At 42.7% G+C, this 20205-nt stretch overlaps 1 protein-coding gene across 1 annotated transcript; it reads left to right on the top strand.

The window, feature by feature from the left end:
• The first annotated feature begins 891 nt into the window (after positions 1-891).
• On the top strand, positions 892-19725 carry rnd3b (Rho family GTPase 3b). The gene is made up of 5 exons (XM_038789998.1): positions 892-1315; positions 1612-1699; positions 11253-11362; positions 16549-16683; positions 18516-19725. Exons 1-5 carry the CDS (start codon positions 1172-1174, stop codon positions 18765-18767), a joined length of 729 nt encoding a protein of 242 aa, XP_038645926.1. The 5' UTR covers positions 892-1171; the 3' UTR covers positions 18768-19725.
• Positions 19726-20205: the final 480 nt, after the last annotated feature.

Genomic DNA, 20205 nt, shown 5'->3' with positions numbered 1-20205 from the left:
GTACATTAGTATCACAACGGGAACTCGGGTGTACTAGCTTCCACAGTCACAGTGCACTTGCTGCAGACTCTCCGATATTCTGCCGAGCCCCGAACCCATATCAGAGCCCATGTGCGTGTGATATGACCAAAATTAAAGCAAAATACTGCTTCTCCAGAAAGGTCAATCGGACTCGAAATGTTGCCTCTGTTTCGGATGAGCAGCTGAGTCTATCCGGCATTTGCTGTTTTTATTTTGCGAGATTGCTGATAGCAAGGCTGAGTTCACCCAGAGCGGTGGTGGAAGTGAATCCCTCTCCGCAAAGGGCTTCGAGTTGGAAGAAGGGTCACATTTGCAGCCAAAAAGAAAATGCTGGAAAATCCCAGCAGGGAAAGAAAAGAGCTAACGTTTCAAGAGTCTAGATGACCCTTTGTCAAAGCACATTTGCAGGGTCTGTGATACTGAGTAGAGACTGTGGTTTGTCTCATGCGTGCGTCGGCGGACAAGGGGAAAGAAAGGGTTTTTTTTTTCCTTTTGGAGGTTGCAACATTTGGGTATTAACGTGGAAAGCTGGGCACAGGCAGAGAGAAACATGACCTTCCTCCGCTGCTGGCTGGTCATGAATTGGGAAATGAGCAGCCAGTTCCCGGAGCTGGAGTGACAGGTTTATGTTAATAAGGCGGCTCCCTATCAGCCAATGAACATCCCGTAGCGGTTGCGTCACAATGGAAGGGCGGCCAATCAGCGGCGGGCAGAGGCGGGATTGGCTGTCGGCTGTCATTGACAGAGCGCTTGGAGGGGAGCGCTGTTTGTAGTTCACAGCTTCCTCCCCAGCCCGGTGCAGGCTGAGCTTCTGGACTACACACTCCAGCAGCCTCTGGAAGCAGAGGGAGAGAAACAGACGGGCTGCTTGTGTCTCCATCCAGGGCTGTTCCAAAAAGCGCCCCGTGCTCTTTCAGATGTTATATCAGGAGGTGCGCACACCCTGAACACAGACGGTCGCGGGTGAGCATCCAGCACTAGGCAGGCAGGGAGAGAGAAGGTAGCCAGATCGGAGTTTTTGTTTTGTGCGGACGGAGCCGAGCACATCACCTTCCACTTTTAACCGGCGGCTTGTCATCTGCAACCCGGCGAGATTCCATTATTATTGCTCCTATTATTTTTTTTTCAAACCCCTTCCAAATCCACGTCAATGAAGGAGAGAAGACCAAGCCAGAAACTCGCTAAAAACGCAATGGATAATCAGACCGTCAAGTGTAAAATAGTTGTGGTTGGAGACAGCCAGTGTGGAAAAACCGCTTTGCTGCACGTTTTTGCTAAGGATTGTTTCCCAGAGGTATGTACTGGATCTGATTGAGTGTCTGTGATATAATTAATGCTCGGGTGATTTTTTTAAAACTTAAGAATCCCACACTTTTAAAAATCGTTTTTATTATACTTTTCACACCCGTGCCCTTAATCCACTTCCACACTGTTTGGGATTCATTTCTAAATTATTTCACGGCAGCCTTTTGTTTTGGTTCCTGTTAATCTTTTTAACACGTGCGCTTCTTTCAAACACAATTTTGTCTCTTTTTCTCACATTTATAATGCCTTCTTGGTGTAATTTATTCTTCCTTCTTTTGTATCCAGAGCTATGTGCCCACGGTGTTTGAAAACTATACAGCCAGCTTTGAGATTGAGACACAAAGGATAGAGTTGAGCCTCTGGGATACTTCAGGTAAGGAAGATCCTTGCTCCGGGAATGTTCACTTCCATCCTCCAAGCCAGCGCATTTTCCAGCACTTCAGTGGGGAAATCAGCCTTCTCTTATTCGGCAGCAACTTGGGCAATCACCTTTTCAGTTTAACTGTCAAAAAAAAAACAAATGGTTTAATTCACTAATTGCTACTCTGGCTGCTGGTTGAGAGGGAGGTTTGGGAAGACGAGTAATCAGCCAAAGAGGACATTTCAAACACTAATTTTAAACCCCCTAAACTCAACACAATGGGCTAATTTTTGTGTTTTAGAGGAATTGTTCGGGAATTCACAGAATAATCGGCCGTATTGCTCACACACACCAGCATCTCTCGGCTTCCCAGGCCGATGGGGCAGATTTGCTTTCTGATAGCGAGAAGTTTAATCCAAGTGTTGCCCGCCCAGAAGTGGGGGCGTTATTCCAGCCGCGCCGGCTGCAGTTGTCTAGGTTTCAAATCAATGGCTTTGGGAGCTGGGGAATGTGCTTTTCCGTTCCTTGCTGGGGTTCAATCACTGATGTATCCATAATGTATCCAAGGGTAGTCCAGCTTCAACGGGAGGGAGGGATGGGCTACACTGGAGAGGTGCTTTATTTTTTAAGAGACTTGGGAATGTTTATATAAATACATTCTGATGGCGTGTTCTTGCACATAAACACGAATAGGTTCACTGATACAAGGATTTAATTGTATCTCGGTGTACTGAAATCAGCACCCCCCCCCCCCCCCCAGTACACAGGATTTATATATAAAATTTCTTGTATATATATATGATGTACATATTATAATCGCTGGATTACATTTCATCCAATAATTGAATTACATTTTGGAAGATTGTTGACACGGATGGGAATAGTCCAACCTCAGTATGCGGTTTGGCAGTAAACTGTCTGAAAAGCCACAGCGTCCGAGCATTGAGGCGCACCAAAGTCGCCCGAGGAGCGGTGATAACTGCCCTGATTACCACCAGAGGAGTTTGGCTGCTTGCAGAGGCTTGTGCCAGCCAGCCGTGGCTGCAAATGTGATCTAACGGTGCTGGAATTTTCCCTTCCCAGACTGGTATGTCAGGAATTGCGTTGACAAGCCATCAAGAAGTGTCTGGAGCCCAAATCTCGAGCCTCTCTCGGCAAGAGGCAGAGTGAAGAGAAATGTCGCCCCCTAGACAAACGAGTTGTCATTTGGACTCTCGCCTCTCTGCACAATGCGGGCCCCACAAAGGAGATTTAACTCCAGAACTCGCATTTTCACCACACTTGGTCCCTACTCCAAAGACAGAATTGTATACCGTACAATTTGTTCATTAGATTTCTGATTTTTTTTTTTGCCCTCAACATTTCAAGACTCCCACTGGATGAACACATTTTGTACCCATTACACTGGATCCGTTTTGAACAAAGCACTAAACATTTTTGTAAATATGCCTGCCTGTTATTAAGATATTGGAATTCAGACTGTTGTGACAAATTATATTGAAGGGCACACAGCTTGAACCAAATATGATTAAAATTGTCTTCCTCAAAATAGTCTCTTTTGTAAGTTATGCAGAACTAACTACATATGTTGCCTCTTGATTAAAAGGTATCTAACAACTAACTTGTGTGGAGATAATTCAGAAGGACATTTGGCTAAAAATAAATCTAGTACTACTATAATGAGGTGCCAAGGAGACTTCCATCTTGGCACTCTGATATTCCAAATGTTAGAAAAAATAAATGTGCTGCATTAAAATACTAAATTGAGTGCTTAGATTTTAGTGTCCTCCCTATTGGAACAGAGAGCACTTATTAAAATAGGGTGGATTTAAAGAGCTGTTTTACTTGTTTTAAAGCCGATTGTATAATCACCCTCATCAAAGTGTTATTTTTCTTCAAGGAGTGACAAGCTGGGAATATCAATGACTTGGTTATCCTTCAACTGCACTCAAAATAATCAGAGTTCTTCCAGATTATATTCAAGATGTAATTGGCTGAATTCTCTTGCTCCTTACCTGCAATACTCTGTTGGGCCACAGTGTTGCCCACCATGGGCCAGTTAGTTACTTGTCCCTCACCGTGCTGGGCCACTAAATTAGCTATGTAATTCATAACACCGTGAGCATTCCCCACTGGATTGAAGCAAAGGCTTTTGAACAGATTGAAACCTTGGATGGATTGCTTTTAGGACACTTTCTTTCTAATGCCAAAGCAAAGGCTTTACCAGGAGGCAAGAATTCTCCAGAATCACAAGACTTCTGCATTCCTGCTTAAATTCAGATAAAAATTGACAATGGATTGTCACTCAAAAGCAATACCAATAAATTTCAGAGCTCCAGCACGGATAATGAAATTGGTCCATTTGTTGTCAAATGAAGCATTCCTTCATGTAAATACACCTGCACTATGATTCGTAATTGGAAAATAACCCCCTCATGGAACAGGACACATTTTCCTAAATTGCTGTGAAGCTTGTAATTAATTCATATTTGTTTAAATTTTTTATCACCTAATGAGAATCCAATATGCAACAGGATTTCCTGAGTCTCAGAAATATTTGAGAAGTTTAATGTCTGTGGTGTGCTAATGAACCCAAAGATTTTATAATGAGACTTTTGCATAAATTGGCAATATAAATGATTCCATTACGAGAATCACGAGCTGTTGTTTCCCAAACCTTTGCAACTAATCTTATTAGTTCTTGCCACAATTTGTAATCATTACATGACCTCTTTGTTCCCGGGAAAAAATAGACAATGATCGATTTAATAACAATATTTGTACCTTGGAACATAGGATTATCATTTTACTCTGGAAATTGTAGAGAAATTCTCATTATGTATGTCTATGATTCCAAATGGTGTGCACATTAGACATACTGAATAGAGCATTGGGATAGTATTGCAAAACACTCTTACCCAGCAACCCAAATACGTCTATTTTTTGTCTGAGTATAATGTTGTTGAAAAATATAGCCATGGTTCCAGAAATAAAACTTTGGCTAGAAACTATCTAATGGGATATGTGTAACATTTTTGAAACTGATACTTGCAACAGGAATTGAAATTTATATGGAAAAACTATTGACTTGGTGAGTTCAGTGGCTGCAGCTAATTACTTTTGGAAAAGAAGTTCAAAGATTCTGTTCCTGTCAAGATAAACTTATCACACAGACAGAGGGCAGTCGTTTGATCACTTATCTTGTCTTAACTAGATCCAATCCAAATCAATATTCTCTTATCCAGTCCTCCGGCAGGGAGATATTTGAAGAACACATGAGCCCTATTCTATCTGATCTTGAATAGGGTGACTACTTTGTAGATGATGGGGTCTGCAGAAGATGCTTTGATCTTCAATCCTCTCCAGTAATTAGCCAGTGTGTATCATCAGACGTTTTTAATTTTAACTGCTTAAATTAATGTTTTTATGTGCCTTTGGAAATGGATTACACTAAAATGGTGTGCATAATGCCTGCGTGATCACTTAAGGTAGTTTGGGAACCTTCAATACTTGATAATGTATAGCTGTTCGACCACTTTCATCAATATTGACTCTAATTCTCCACAGCAATGTTTCACACACTGCTTTGCAGGGAACAGATGCTTGGGCTCATTTGCCTCAAACAAACTACAACTCCTGTACTGATTGTATTTCACTCAAATTGGTTTAAACAAATTTATTATGCTTGCACGCTGATAACTAGCCACTCTCAGTTAATGGCTAGGCACTATTCAATAGCCTGCCTTATGCAACATTGCATTTTCCTGCAAAAGTTGAGAGAGGCAGTTATATAAATATGCTAGCATGAATTGCATAAGTTGCATTTGAAGCTCTGGGCAAATGAGAAGTTGCGAAATAATTGAATTTCTATCATGGACTATTAGACCCAATGACGTGGTATCGTCTCATTTCAGTGTGGCTGTAATCTTAAGTAAACTTAGAGTGAAGGTTATCTATTGATGACAAAGCCTGTGTGGACTATTGGATTAAAACCTCTTTCGTTCTCTTTCCCCCCCCCCCCCCCCCTTCACACACATACACTAATCTATGGTAGGACAGTTGGTGAAACTTCAATTCACAGTTACAACTTTATATTTGCTTTTCTGCAACTTATTGCTTGGCCATAATTTCTATGTTATGCTTCACGAGTTGATAGCTGAAAATGCTCCCTGTGCCTTAAATATGTGGGAGGAGATGGTTTTGAACAATTTTCACTGATGTCCCAGGTGAGAGAAACATTGAACTTCTATTAGCTGAACTACTGCATTGCATTTTATATTACAAGCTCCGAAAGCTAGTGTTTGAAACAAACCTGTTGGACTTTAACCTGGTGTTGTAAGACTTCTTACTGTGCTCAACCCAGTCCAACGCCGGCATCTCCACAGCATGGCTTCTTTTGATCATCAGTGAATATTTTTCAACCCCCCCCCCAGCTCCTCGAGTAGCTTTAAGAAATAAATAAGTATTATTTTGCTTGAACAGACCTGTAATTTGATTAAACACATCACCGTAGGCTCCTTTCTTCTGCCACTAAATAGTCTTTCAAGAATTTGAACCTCGCCAGTTCCCCCTCACCTGACTTCAAGAATTTAGCTTGAAGAGCAAAGCTGACAAAAGGAACGGAGAGATTATAAAGTATCAGTGCAGTCCAATATTCCTTGGATTATTTTGAGTCCCCATTTTATTTTCTTGCTGAAGGCATTTACAGCAGCCATGTGCAACTGTGTTAAATGCTATTCTCGGGTGATTAGTCTGAAAGATCGGGCAATATTTTCATTGTATTGTTTAATTTCACACGGGAACATCTGCGAAGTTTCGGAGTAAATTAGCTTTTGCTTCACTGGGGAAATTCTAATAAAATTGCATCCAGCTGGCGGGATTGGATTAATTACTGAAGGGAAAAATATAGATCTGTGAAATACATTTAAATGTTGAACGAGGTAAAGCAATGTAAGTATTAAGCCAGAATGAAAAATAAGGGGCGAAATTCTCCGACCCCCACGACGGGTCGGAGAATAGCGGGAGGGCCTTCCCGACATTTTTCCCGCCCTCCCGCTATTCTCCCCCGCCCAACTCCCGATCCGAATCGCTGATGCCATTTTTTTACGGCCGGCAGCGATTCACAGCTGTTCGATGGGCCGAAGTCCCAGCCCTTTACGCCGTTTTTACGAACGGCAAACACACCTGGTCTGGCCGTTCGTAAAAACGGCGTCACAAACTCGCTTTTCATAACCATGGCACCGATTGGCACGGCAGTACCACGGCCGTGCCAAGGGTGCCATGGGCCCGCGATCGGTGGGCACCGATCGCGGGCAGCGGGCCCGATGCCCGCGCACTCTTTCTCCTTCCGCTGCCCCGCAGTATCCATTTGCGGGGCGGCTGAGGGGCAACCCGGCCCGCGCATGCGCGGGTTTCGCGCAAATACGCGATGACGTCATCCGCGCATGCGCGGGTTGGAGTCTTCCAATCCGCGCATGCGCGGCTGACGTAATATGATGCGTCAGCCGGCGCTAACTCCGGCAAGCAGGCTTAACGATATTCGTTAAGCCCGTCATGCCGGAGCCTACGGCGTCGGGCTGCTAGCCCCGACCGGGGACCAGAATCGGTTCCCGGTCGGGAAGGGGCGCGCTGGCGTCAAACCCGCCCGGGTTTGACGCCAGCTTTACGATTTCTCCCGTTTTGGGAGAATCGCGCCCAAGAGATCTCACTCCAGATCATATTTTGCCAGTGTTCGAGAATGGAACGCCAATTTTTACCATATTTTTGAGTGCCAGGCTGAGACTGAAAAATTGCACAGACCAGTATTCTTAGCAGATCTTGGCTGGAATTTTCCAGTTGTTGTGACTCACTTTTCCTGCTGGCGCGTGGTTACAAAGGGAAACCCCATTGGCAAAGAGCGGGAAGATAGAATCCCGCCGCCAGCGAATGGCGCACGGCTGTGGAAATCGCGGCTGGGGGATGAGACAATCCAGACCCTTAAGTCTCTGAGGGAGAGATAAATGAGAGGGCAGGGTTTACGCCGTCACTCTGGTGGGATGGGGACTGATGAACCGGCACCTCGCTCCACCGAGATCAGTACTGAAGTTTAACTTTTTCCTCCCACCCACCACTCCTTTCACTTCGCCTCTGGGGTATCAGAGATTCCCCACTACCACCAATGTGGTAACTAGGCATGCCTCCAGCCCATAGGCTCCCATGAGGTCCTGTCCTCTGGCTCTGCTTGGCACAGTACCTGCCCCGCAGTGCTGACCTGTGCCAGGGCACCTATGAATATTCAGTGGGGGGGGGGGGGGGGCTGGCTAGTCATATTTAATTTGATTAAAATCTATTAAAATGAGGTTCTCACCCTTTGCTGGCATGAACCTCATGATGGCAATGCCGCAGGGTGGGAAAAATTGGAAAATGTGAAATCTCCAGAGCGAATAGAGTTTCCTGGTTCTCCGGATTTTCCGCCCATGTTACTGTTCTCTCCAACGATCGTGGGCCGCAAACCGACCCCGGAGTATTTTTTTTTTTCCAGAGAATGTCACGTAGATGCAGGTGGTTGATACACAGGTGCTTGCCCACCTCATTGTATCAGGACTAATTGTGTCATTTGGAATACCCAGCGAAAAGCTCACGGGTATTGACATCACTACAGCAATGCCCATTCCCATAAAAATGGACATGTGACTGGATTCACGGATGTGAGAGGCTCCTGATCAGTGGTACTCTTCTTATTTGAGTGATATTCACCAGTGTAGAAGATGATTCTCATGGCTAAGGGCCATTTACTTGCCAGTGGTTAGCATTCTGATACATAGAATGTATCTTTCTCTTTCTCTACTCCTCATGCTCGAATATACCAATACAACAGAAGTTCAGTTTCCACAGCCACTGGTCCAGTAAAGATTACAGGAAAGGAAGACTGACTTAGAAACAAAATGTAACTGAAGCAGTGCATTCAACTAGACTGTCTAGCCAACTGGATGAGGGAGATGATGCCTTGACACTCTACCAGCGCACGTTTCAGATCCTCAGTTACATTGATTGATGGGTATTGCAAATGTAAACTGCAGTGCAAGGCACAGCAGTATTTATCAGGAAGCAAATGGAGAATAAAAACCCTGTAAAATGGGAAGGCAGATCAATCAGACACCCCTGTCAACAGCTAATAACTTGCCTCTCATTTTAATGTACTTTCTAGGACCAATAAATTAAGCTGATCCTTTATGCTGAAGTGATACTAGGCTTTCAGAGCCTGACTTCACTGTCATTGCAGACGTTTCATCCTTCATCCATCCAGCACTTCAACAAAGGGCAATGTTAATACCACACTCATTCCTCTTGTAAATTAACCCTCTTTATCAAATTTAATGAAATCACTTTATTGGACGAATGATAAAATATTTTTAGTCATATAATGAAAGTACAGTTTTGACAGAATTCCAAGAAGTGTACACAATTCCGAGCTGAAATAATTATTTAAACAAAATAATGGCAGAACCAATTTTCACAATTTGACAGAAGCGGCAGGGTTGGATTAGAAAACAGATTCTTGACTGATTTTTTCATTGGTGTACTAACTGAGGGCAGTAAGTTAGATCAGCTAAGTTGATTGGTCAGAGCACATAGTAAACTTGTATATAAGCTGTTAGCTCTGGTGCTTAACTCCATAGAACATGCAGAGTGCTATTATTAAAATAGCAGTTGAATATTCTTTATTATTGGAATACTCAGTAACTGGTTAAGGACTGGATCAAGCTAGCTGCTATTCAGGGGGTTGCCAGCAAGCCCATGATCCATGGACCTATTTTCATCAAGTTCCTTAGGCTACCAAACTTTGCATTCCTTCCTATTCATTACTCACCATTCTTGACGTAAAATATGTTCGTTGCAACCTGCAATTAAAATGTATTCTTTTTACAACAGAAGGCCATTGTGTGCTATGTGCCATTCCGGCTGCACAGTACCTAAAATAAGAGAAAGCCACCATGATTATGTCCATTTTATGGTTTAGGATGGGGGACATATTCAGCTTTTAGCTTTTCAAAAACAAAAAGTACTTTAAATGTGATTTGCTTATTTTAGTTACTACATAGCACTTTTGCTGAATAAAGGTTCAATGATGATATTCTTTCCTCTGCATCAAACTGCACCCCAGAGACTTCGACACACCATCAAGGCTGACATTTCAGAGCCATACTGAGGAAGTGTTGATACTCAAAAGAGGTGAAGGAAGAGATGCCAATATTCGTGTAAAACATTTTAACAGAGTAAAATTTCCCAACGCTTAGTGGCTAGATGCTGAATGCTTAGGCACTAGTAGTGGAGTGACTTTTAAGTAATCAGCGATGCACAAGAGGTCAGACTTGGAGGATTGCAGAGATTGTGGTGTGGGGAGATATGGCTGTGGAGGGATTTGAGGGAAGGATGGGAGCTTTATAACTTGAGCTGTTCTCAGGTGAGAATGAATGGGTGAGTGATACTTTTGCATTATGTATGGTGAAAGATGGGAGGCCAACCAGGAGATAATTTGGATAGTCAAATCTTTAGGTTACAAAGGTGTGAGCAGATGTAAAAGGTTCCATTGTGCTATTCAGTGGAGAGAAAGGGAGTCCTTCTGTGCCGAGCTCAACATTTGTCCCTCTGCTAACATCGCTAATGCAGGTTGCCTATTCATTTATCTTGACTTTGGTCGGATCATGCTGTGCTCAAATTAGTTGCCATCTCTGCCTGCACTAAAGCTAAGCTGCCAACTCTGGAGGTATTCTTTGAGGTTTGATCATGTGATGTCTGCAAACATCACTATTTCATCTAGCTTGGCCTGTTGTTGCTTGCCTGAGCACCGGCTTTCTCAACACCACTGCTGTATAGAGAAGGTCTGAGAACCAAGAAGTGAGGGAAAACAAGGTGTGTGCATATGTGTGTATGTGGAGCGGGGGTGTAGTGATGTCACTGAGATAGGAGGCTTCTCGTGCCGTGCTGCCCTGCTGTCAGAAATCTAAAGGCAACAATTCTCCCAGGTTGGGAGCAGCAGTGCACAATGATTCATGCCCCAATCTGGAAGTCTCCTTGGGAATTCGGAGCCAATGATTTACATTTCAAAAGTACTTTGTTATCTGTTAAGGGATTTTGGAAGGCTGTGAAGATGTGAAAGATGATATATAAATGCAAGAACATTCTTTGTGCTTTAGTACCAGTATTGCATCCGGTAACAAAGTAGAGGTATCATTCTTTAAATAGCATGAATTTGATGAGCTGATTTCAGCATCATTTGCGTATTTGACAATGTGCTGATTAAATAGTCTGACAATCACATTTTCAATTGTTTAACACCATTTTTGGCATACCTGACTTTGCTGCCTTCAGGGTCCAAGCGCGCTGTTCACCTGAGCTGTCTGCATGTTACTTCTTTAAATTGCTGTGCTTAAAATGAGTTGTCTGGGGAATTCTGGAGTTACTTTCATGAAGGCTGCTGAAATAACGAATGTCAAAGATGAGCAGATGAGGTTTTGCTTGTTATGTTGTGCTTTGCATAAAGACTTTGCATATGACTGACCGTTTGGATCTGTTTTGTGTCCAGGATCTCCCTACTACGATAATGTCCGGCCGCTTTCCTACCCGGATTCTGACGCCGTTTTGATTTGTTTCGATATAAGTCGCCCAGAGACCCTTGACAGTGTGCTTAAGAAGGTAGGTGCACCAAAGATCATATTCCACTTCAACACAAAACATTTTGATCGAGAGGAGAAATTAATTGTCCGAAAGGAACATAAGTTGTATTCCATCATGTAGTTGTCATATTGTGTCGAAGAATCGCACTCGCACTCTTTTTGTGCCTTGTTCCCTTAAGTGGTGCCTAGCCCAGAGTGAGGCACCTCAACCACTTTCACTTCAAAATCCTCGGTTCACCAACTTGTTTTCTCTTTACTTTTGTTCAGCAAGTTAGTCATGTGAGAAATATACCTTTTTTGGTATCCTACTTGGCATTGTTTTCTTTTTTTTAAATTTAGAGTACACAATTCATTTTTTCCAATTAAGGGGCAATTTAGTATGGCCAATCTACCTAGCCTGCACATCTCTTGGGTTGTGGGGACGAAACCCACGCAAACATGGGGAGAGTGTACAAACTCCACGCGACAGTGACCCAGAGCCAGGATCGAACCTTGGACCTCGGCGCCGTGAGACTGCAAGGCTAACCCACTGCGCCACTATGCTACCCTCTATTTGGCATTGTTTATTAAATACAGTATTGTACGGGCAAGTTGGAACATTTTCTGAAAATGTATTGGGAACATACAGTACTGTCTTTTTGGTGAACACATTTGCTTCAGCTTCAAAGACGTTCTTGTTAAATAATTTCTGCTCTGATATCCTAACTTGTCAATGACATCATAGATTGCGATGTGGTTGGCACTCCCTGGAAATGTGTTCACCACCGAGGTGCATAATGACATCAGTATAATTTCAACACAGCAGTGCTTGAATCTCAAGGTAGCTCAGTTTTGGAAACATAAAACAATGGAATCAAAAAGATTCTGAAGGGTGAAGAACACCTTTTAAGATGATGTGCAAATTCTTCACAATGAGTGCTGTGCCTGAAGATATTTCATTCTCGCTCACTTTTAACAATTTAAATGCTGACCCTATTTAGGTTTTGGCTTTTCTGTATTTAATTTTGGTGTCGTATTACAGCCAATTGCAAATCATTATCTGCCCTTTTTTGCAAGAAACCAACAATATTAACAAATGCAAGCAAAAATCAATGAATTTAAAAACTGTTTTCTTCCAATAACTTGGATTAATTTTGAACGAGGAGCTGAGTGATAATTGCAGTGAATGTCACTGCTTGTTCAACAACCTTCTGTTCAGGTTATTGTGGAAAGGAGGCAGCTGTGCCAGTTTTATTAAACCTTCAAATAATAGCTTTGTGTACATTGCTTTGCTTTGAATTCCTGCTGCCGGAGGGGCTGCCGTTTATTTGCAGTGTTGTACAGCTGTGGACTTCGACTCGTTGCAGCATACGATCAGTGGCTGAGTCACTGGGATGATGCATGCTGTGCCAAGTCTGCCTGCCCGTCTCGAGTATTGCTGTAAAGGGAAATTTGTGTAAGGGAGGTGTTCAACGTCCGGAAGATCATCCAGCATTAGAACTGAGTGTAGCTGGCCCACATTTTCAAAGTTGTTAAAACCCCCATGCCTGTCTACTCAGGCTTTCAATTTCTGTGTAGTATTTCTGCACATTTTAAATATAGTAGAGATATGGAAAGTACCTTTCTAAAATTAAAGCCATTTGGGGGGAAAATATCCAATAATGAGGGAATTGAAGGCCAAAAGAGGTATAAAGTTTCATGTTTCAGAATTTGTCCTTCCTTTACAGAAGGGTGGCTATTGACCTTCTGTCATTCCATGGATCTGTCTGTTCTGAACATGTTTTCAGAAGCTGTACTTTGTTGTTACTGTTCTCTTTTTTAATAGTCCTCCAATGGTATTCATAAGAATTATGTTCTCACTGGCTGATCTGTAGCCTCCACTCCTTCCTCTCTCGTGTCATTTTTGTTCTTTTACCGATCCAAATGGCACAGAAGCTAATGAAACAAACCCTTTCTGCCCCCCCCCCCCCTCCCCACACCTCTTTGTCATTCCCCTGCCCTTCACATGAATTCGCATGAGTTTGGCAACTTTTTTTTCACCAACCAAATCCCATTTCACGCAGCTTGCCTAAGATAAAGGCCATGTCTTGTGTATTCGGATTCATATGAGTGGGGATGCAGCAGCGCACAAACTCAGATTATTAACAAACTATCAAAGCCTGAGCTAGATGAGGGGTTGAGCTAAGTGCCTCTGTGCATTGCTTTAACTTGACCCATTGCTTTGTTAGCAGAGAACTTTCAGAAATGCATTGTATGCATATCTACCACTGAGCTGAAAATAGCACACAGAGGGAAATCAACCACAGAGCAATTTGATTTAAGCTCATTTCTCTTTTGGTAAAGAGCAACCCCTCTTCTTTCCCTCCGGGACCAGTATGCTCTGGAGACGGCCAGCCATGGGCTGGCGGTGGGATCTTGTCCCATCGCTGTCAGCGGAGCTTCCCGTTGCTGGAAAGGTCACCGTCACCGTTGGCGGGGAGGTCATCGCCAGCCAGGAATGGCCAGAAGATAATGTCCAGTGTAACCCCACTGGATTTAATTCAGAATTCGGATTGTTAACACTTTTGCGGTGGGATATCACATTCTGATCTTATTAATGGGCATTATAATACTGATTGTACAACTATAACGATTATGATCATTTTGTCCTTATTCCACCCCACTCCACAGCCTACATCTCCAGCTAAACCAGAGATTTCAACCAATGCCCGATTGGAATCGTCTATGGTTCTGACCTCTATATTCTCAATCACAAAGACTGCCTGTTTCCACCTCTAATATACACTCCTGCTTCAGCTCATCTGCTGAAACCCACATCCATGCTTTTGTTAGTCCCAATTTTGACTATTTTAATGCTCCCCAGCTGACCCCCTACATTTCTCTCCTCTCTGTAAACTTGAATTAATCCAAAACTCTTCTGCCTGAATCTTAACTTGCTCCAAGTCCTGTTGATTGATCATGAGTCCGGGTCCACTGACATGCATTGACTTACAAATCCACCGGTGCCTTGCCTTTTTAGAAATTCCCATCCTCAAAGCTATCCACGGTGACATCCCTCACATTCTGCAACTTTCTCCAATACTAAAATCATCTGGACACTCGCCCAACAATTCCATCCCTCACCACCAATTAACCTCCACTACCTAAATTACATTCTTGCGTCCCTTGTGAAACGCTTGATGTCTTCACCTTAATATTGGAAAAACTTGGCTTTAGTGTTCTTGGCCTCAAGCTTTCAAATTTCCTCCATTACTTTCTGCCCCTTTGTCCCTACTGTTAAGATGTTGTTCCTTTTTTTAAAAAAAACTTCAACCAAGCCACATAATGTCTCCTTGATTTTGTGTGCATTTTTCTTTGTAATCCATTGGTCAATTTCCATGAAGCTCCTTGGGAAATTTGCCCAATTGACAGGTACTATTTAAATACAAGCTGTTTATTGTACACTTGATGGAATTCCATTTCATTAAGAACAGAAAAGAGCAGTAGGTCGTGACTCATCCGTCACAATTATCTTTCCATCATTTGCAAATGGCTAACAAGCAATCTAAATATTATAAATGTCATAAGTTCATTCATTCAACTGTGGTGAGCAAAATATTGGAAAGGATTCTGAGAGGTAGGATTTATGATTATTTAGAAAAACATAGTTTGATTAAAGATAGTCAGCTTGGCTTTGTGAGGGGCAGGTCGTGCCTCACAAGCCTCGTTGAATTCTTTGAGGATGTGACGAGACGCATTGAAGTGGATGTGGTGCAATGGATTTCAGTAAGATCCATAAGAGGTAGGCTCATTCAGAAAGTTAGAGGGCATGGGGTACAGGGAAATTTGGCTGGATACAGAATTGGCTGACCGAAAGAAGACAGCGAGTGGTAGTGGATAGAAAGTATTCCACCTGGATGTCAGTGACCAGTGGTGTCCCGCAGGAATCTGTTCTGGGACCTCTGCTCTTTGTGGTTTTTATAAATGACTTGGGTGAGGAAGTGGAAGGGTGGGTTAATAAGTTTGCTGATGAAACAAAGGTTGGGGGAGTTGTAGATGGTGTTGAGGGCTGTTGCAGGTTACAAAACGACATTGACAGGATGCAGAGCTGGGCTGAGAAGTGGCAGATGGAGTTGAACCTAGATAAATGTGAAGTGATTTATTTTGGAAGGTCAAATTTGAATGCTGAATACAGGGTAAAAGGCAGGATTCTTGTGAAGTGTGGAGGAACAGAGGGATCTTGGGGCCCACGGATATAGATCCCTCAAAGTTTCCACCCAGGTTAATAGGGTTGTTAAGAAGGCGTATGGTGTGTTGGCTTTCATTAACAGGGGGATTGAGTTTAAGAGCTGCGAGGTTTTGCTGCAGCTTTATAAAACCCTGGTTAGACCACACTTGGAATATCGTGTCCAGTTCTGGTCACCTCATTATAGGAAGGATGTGGATGCTTTGGAGAATGTACAGAGGAGATTTACCAGGCTGCCTGGAATGGAGGGCAGGTCTTATGAAGAAAGATTGAGGGAGCTAGGGCTTTTCTCACTGGAGCGAAGAAGGAAGATAGGTGACTTAATAGAGGTGTACAAAATGATGGATAGAGTGAATAGCCAGAGACTTTTCCCCAGGATGGAAATGGCTGTCACGAGGGATCATGGGGAGATGTCGGAGGTTGGTTCTTTACACAGAGTGGTGGGTGCATGGAATGCAGAGGTGGTGGAGTCTGAGTCATTAGGGACATTTAAGCGACCCTTGGACAGGCACATGGACAGCAGTAAATTGAAGGGGTGTAGGTCAGGTTGACCTTAGATTAGGATAAATGGTCGGCACAACATCGTGGGCCAAAGGGCCTGTACTGTGCTGTACTGTTCCATGTTCTATAACTGTGTATTGTTCACTTTTATGGTAAATGATTCAACAAAAATTGATCTGCTCACGAGGCAGACTTGGCACTTGAGCCTGTGGTGTATTCTTGCTTGTCCTTGAGTGAGTTAAGGCACAACAACTCATTGTTGTATTATGGTAATAAACACCATAATACATCTTGATATCCTCTACAATTAACTACTTTTTTTACACTCTTCTGCCTGGAGAGTATGTCCTTGAGTGTTAACGTGTTGTTAAATTATGCTTAATAGCTCTTTGTTTAACATTGTCCTTAAATACATACTGCAACCATGAGCAGAAGCTTTGAAAAGAACTGGACTTTATTTCACACAAAGCCTCATTATCTTTTGTTTCCTGTCTTTTCAGTGGAAAGGTGAGATCCAGGAGTTCTGCCCAAACACAAAAACCTTGTTAGTTGGCTGCAAATCTGATCTGCGCACAGACCTAACAACCTTAGTGGAACTGTCCAATCACCGCCAGAATCCTGTGTCCTACGATCAGGTAGGTTTTGATTTCCAATTGCTCAATGACGGCTATTGTGCTGGTACAATGGAATGACTATCGCTGGTGTGCTTCTCAAAGTGTGCTCTCGACGCAATGGAAATTATTAACCCAGAGTCCTTGTTGCACTCGACTGAAGTTCAAACAGCAGTGAAGTAATGGGATAGCATCTACTCTTGCTTACTCAGGATATGAACTGGTGCGATTCCGAATACTGATGTCCCTGGTATTCAACTATGGCATAGTGAGGAAAAATGGACTACCTCCTGAGGAGCCCAACATTCCACCTCCCATCCCCATGCTGCACACCAAATTTACATGCAGCACAAAGTAAACAGCTATGCAAATATGAAATGAAACGAAATGAAAATCGCTTATTGTCACGAGTAGGCTTCAATGAAGTTACTGTGAAAAACCCCTAGTCGCCACATTCCGGCGCCTGTCCGGGGAGGCTGGTACGGGAATCGAACTGTGCTGCTGGCCTGCTTGGTCTGCTTTAAAAGCCAGCGATTTAGCCGAGTGAGCTAAACCAGCCCACTACCTATGATTGTGTCGCTGCCATTTTATCTGTGTTTTGCGATAATATTAAAATGCATGTGTTTCATGATAGAAACATTGAGGGCTACATCACCATAAAGAATAAAAACCCAGCCTGTTTTCCTGACCAAGTTATGGCTTGAATTCTGAATCTTACAGCAGTAATTTCTTTGCATGATAGTCGATTAAAATCCTGGAGAAAATCCTCATGGCAGACCATTTATAATGTGAAGGAGCTTGGAAGTTGCAAATTGCACTCAGTACTAAACAGGGTTCATTAATGCTCACTTAATAGGGAGGGCTCAAGTGTGAGGGAGATATATCAACGAATAACATCAGTTCTATCTCACATCGTTGTTTCAAACAGGGGATAGCATGGTGAATGTGGAGGCTCATTTGACCAATGCATGATGCCCTGGCACATTGCCCAATGGAGTTTTTAGTTTCCAGATGTCCTATATTAATTTACCTGTGTACAGGTTTAAAAAAATAACAATTTGAATAACCTACCAAAGCACAGCATGGTCATGACTATGCCAACTTCCCTTTCCTGGCTTCCATGTTAGTTTATATTGTTAATAGTTCTCTCTCCCCTGATACTATGCACCCCCCCCCCTCCCCATCCTTCAAATCTGCTGACGGCGCCCCTCTCCTTAGAAAAAAACCTTGATCCTTCTGTTGCTCCAAAACACCACCTCATTCCAAAAGAACTGCGTCAATAGATTACATGACAATATGTTTTTGACGACAGCACTTCCATTGAAAAGGTTGACAGTCACAAAAGACGCGCTCGTTAGGTGAATTGGACATTCTGAATTCTCCCTCAGTGTACCCGAACAGGCGCCGGATTGTGGCGACTAGGGGATTTTCACAGTAACTTTATTGCAGTGCTAATGTAAGCCTACGTATGACACTAATAAAGATTATTATTAATTTAAAAAAGAAATTTAGAGTACCCAATTAATTTCTTCCAATTTAGCGTGTTCAATCCAATCCACCTACCCTGCACATCTTTGTGTTGTGGGGGCGAAACCCACGCAAACACTGGGAGAATGTGCATACTCCACATGGACAGTGACCCAGAGCCGGGACTGAACCTGGGACCTTGGCGCCGTGAGACTGCAGTGCTAACCACTGAGCCACCGTGCTGCCCAAGATTAGTATTAATAAAGATTATTCAAGATTCGGTATTATAAAAATTGACGTTGAGTTTCCAACCCACCCTTTAAGTGTTATGATGTCTTTGCGGCCGTGCAATTGATCTATTATTAATCCACAATGTGTTGTTTCTTCAGGGCACCAACATGGCCAAGCAGATTGGAGCAGCAACATATATAGAATGCTCATCGTTGTCATCAGAGAACAGCGTAAGGGACATTTTTCACGTGGCAACGCTGGCTTGCGTGAACAAGCCAAATAAAAACGTCAAACGCAACCAATCCAAGCGAGCCACAAAAAGGATTTCACATGTGCCCAGCAGACCAGAACTGTCCACAGTGTCCCCGGATTTGCGGAAAGACAAGGCTCGAAGTTGCACTGTGATGTGAGGATGGTGGGGTTTGGGGGAACAGATGGAGACAGTCAGACGATGTTACAATGATGTGGAATGAAAGGCTTTTTTGACAGAAAATGAAAGGACCACGTGCAGTGCACAGCATCATTTACATACCAACGTGTCTCAAATAGCCTTTGAAAAAGATACCCTCCACCAATTATGTGCGGGACCTTGTGGGTTCAGCAAGTGGAATGATTTGACCTGAAAAAAGCTGGATGTAGATGCTGTCATCGGAATATGTGAGAAAGATAATCTTGTGAAGCCCTGTAACTCCTAAAGGGATGCCAGGTCACAGACTTGAGAGGGCCTCATACCAGTGATAGGCACAGTAGCTTGTTGGGTGGGGGAGGGCGAGAAAGGAAGAAGGTAAACCAGCAAGCAAAATAACAATTGTACTTCATTCTTGGGAAGATTTTTCAGGGATGCTGTATTTCTAAGGACTTGTGGTGGGGGCAATATTGTCCAAGTAATATTGAACATAGAATGAGCGCTGTAGTTGCACTTTGTCCATCATTGCAAAATAAGGTCATTCCATTGAACACCACTAAACAATTGGTTTCTTCACTAAACAATGCTTTACGATTGGTGCATCATGATGCTTTAGGGTGGTATTATATAGTGGCTGGCAAAAGCTTCTCTGTATTAGGTATTGTAAACTTAAATTATAAAATGTTTTCAAAAACGGTAGAGCGTCTTACATTTTTTTCTTTGAATGTTGAAACTTGTAAGTCCATTCTAATGTTTTGGCAGTATTTATTGAAGTATAGTATTTTTTTTCCTTGGAAAATGTAATCCAGTATTGATGTAAATTATTGCAATAATTCTTTGTTTTAAAAAACCACCAATTAGAATTATTCAAGCTGTTTATAATAAGCAGACTGTTCTGTACCTGATCACTAAACTGTATTTTTAATCTGAGCTTATTAAAGCTTATGATCTCTTACAAAGAATACGTATTTCTTTGCCAAATAAAAAAAAACCCTCATCACAGCTATTACAGTTATTTCTGCACATGCAGGTATAATATGTCAATGTAGTACATTTTTACTGCAGATAAGACCAAGCAAGTTTAAATCAAATAGTCCTTGCTGTGTGGAGAGACTAGACAAGCTGGGTTTGTTCTAAGAAAGCAGAGCAGAGGAGGTTGAAGAGATTGCACAACAGTGTTCAAAATTATGAAGGCTTTTGATAGAGTAAGTAAGGAGATGTTATTCCCAGGGACAAAAGGGTTTGTCATCAGAGGGCTCTGATTTAAGGAATCACCAAATTGCAATGGCACAAACATTGAAAAATCGGGAGCAGGAGTAGGCCCTTTGAGCTTGCTCTGACATTCAATGTGATCATGGCTAATCTTCTATCTCAACGGCATGTTCCCACGTTCTTTCCCCATACCCTTCAGAATCTATCTGACACCGTTAAAGTCCTTTTGG

This window comes from Scyliorhinus canicula, chromosome 2 (assembly GCF_902713615.1).
Source record: "Scyliorhinus canicula chromosome 2, sScyCan1.1, whole genome shotgun sequence".
NCBI classification, from domain to species: domain Eukaryota; kingdom Metazoa; phylum Chordata; class Chondrichthyes; order Carcharhiniformes; family Scyliorhinidae; genus Scyliorhinus; species Scyliorhinus canicula.
The sequence above is the reverse complement of the archived record's forward strand: the minus strand, read 5'-3'. Positions and strand labels throughout refer to the sequence as shown.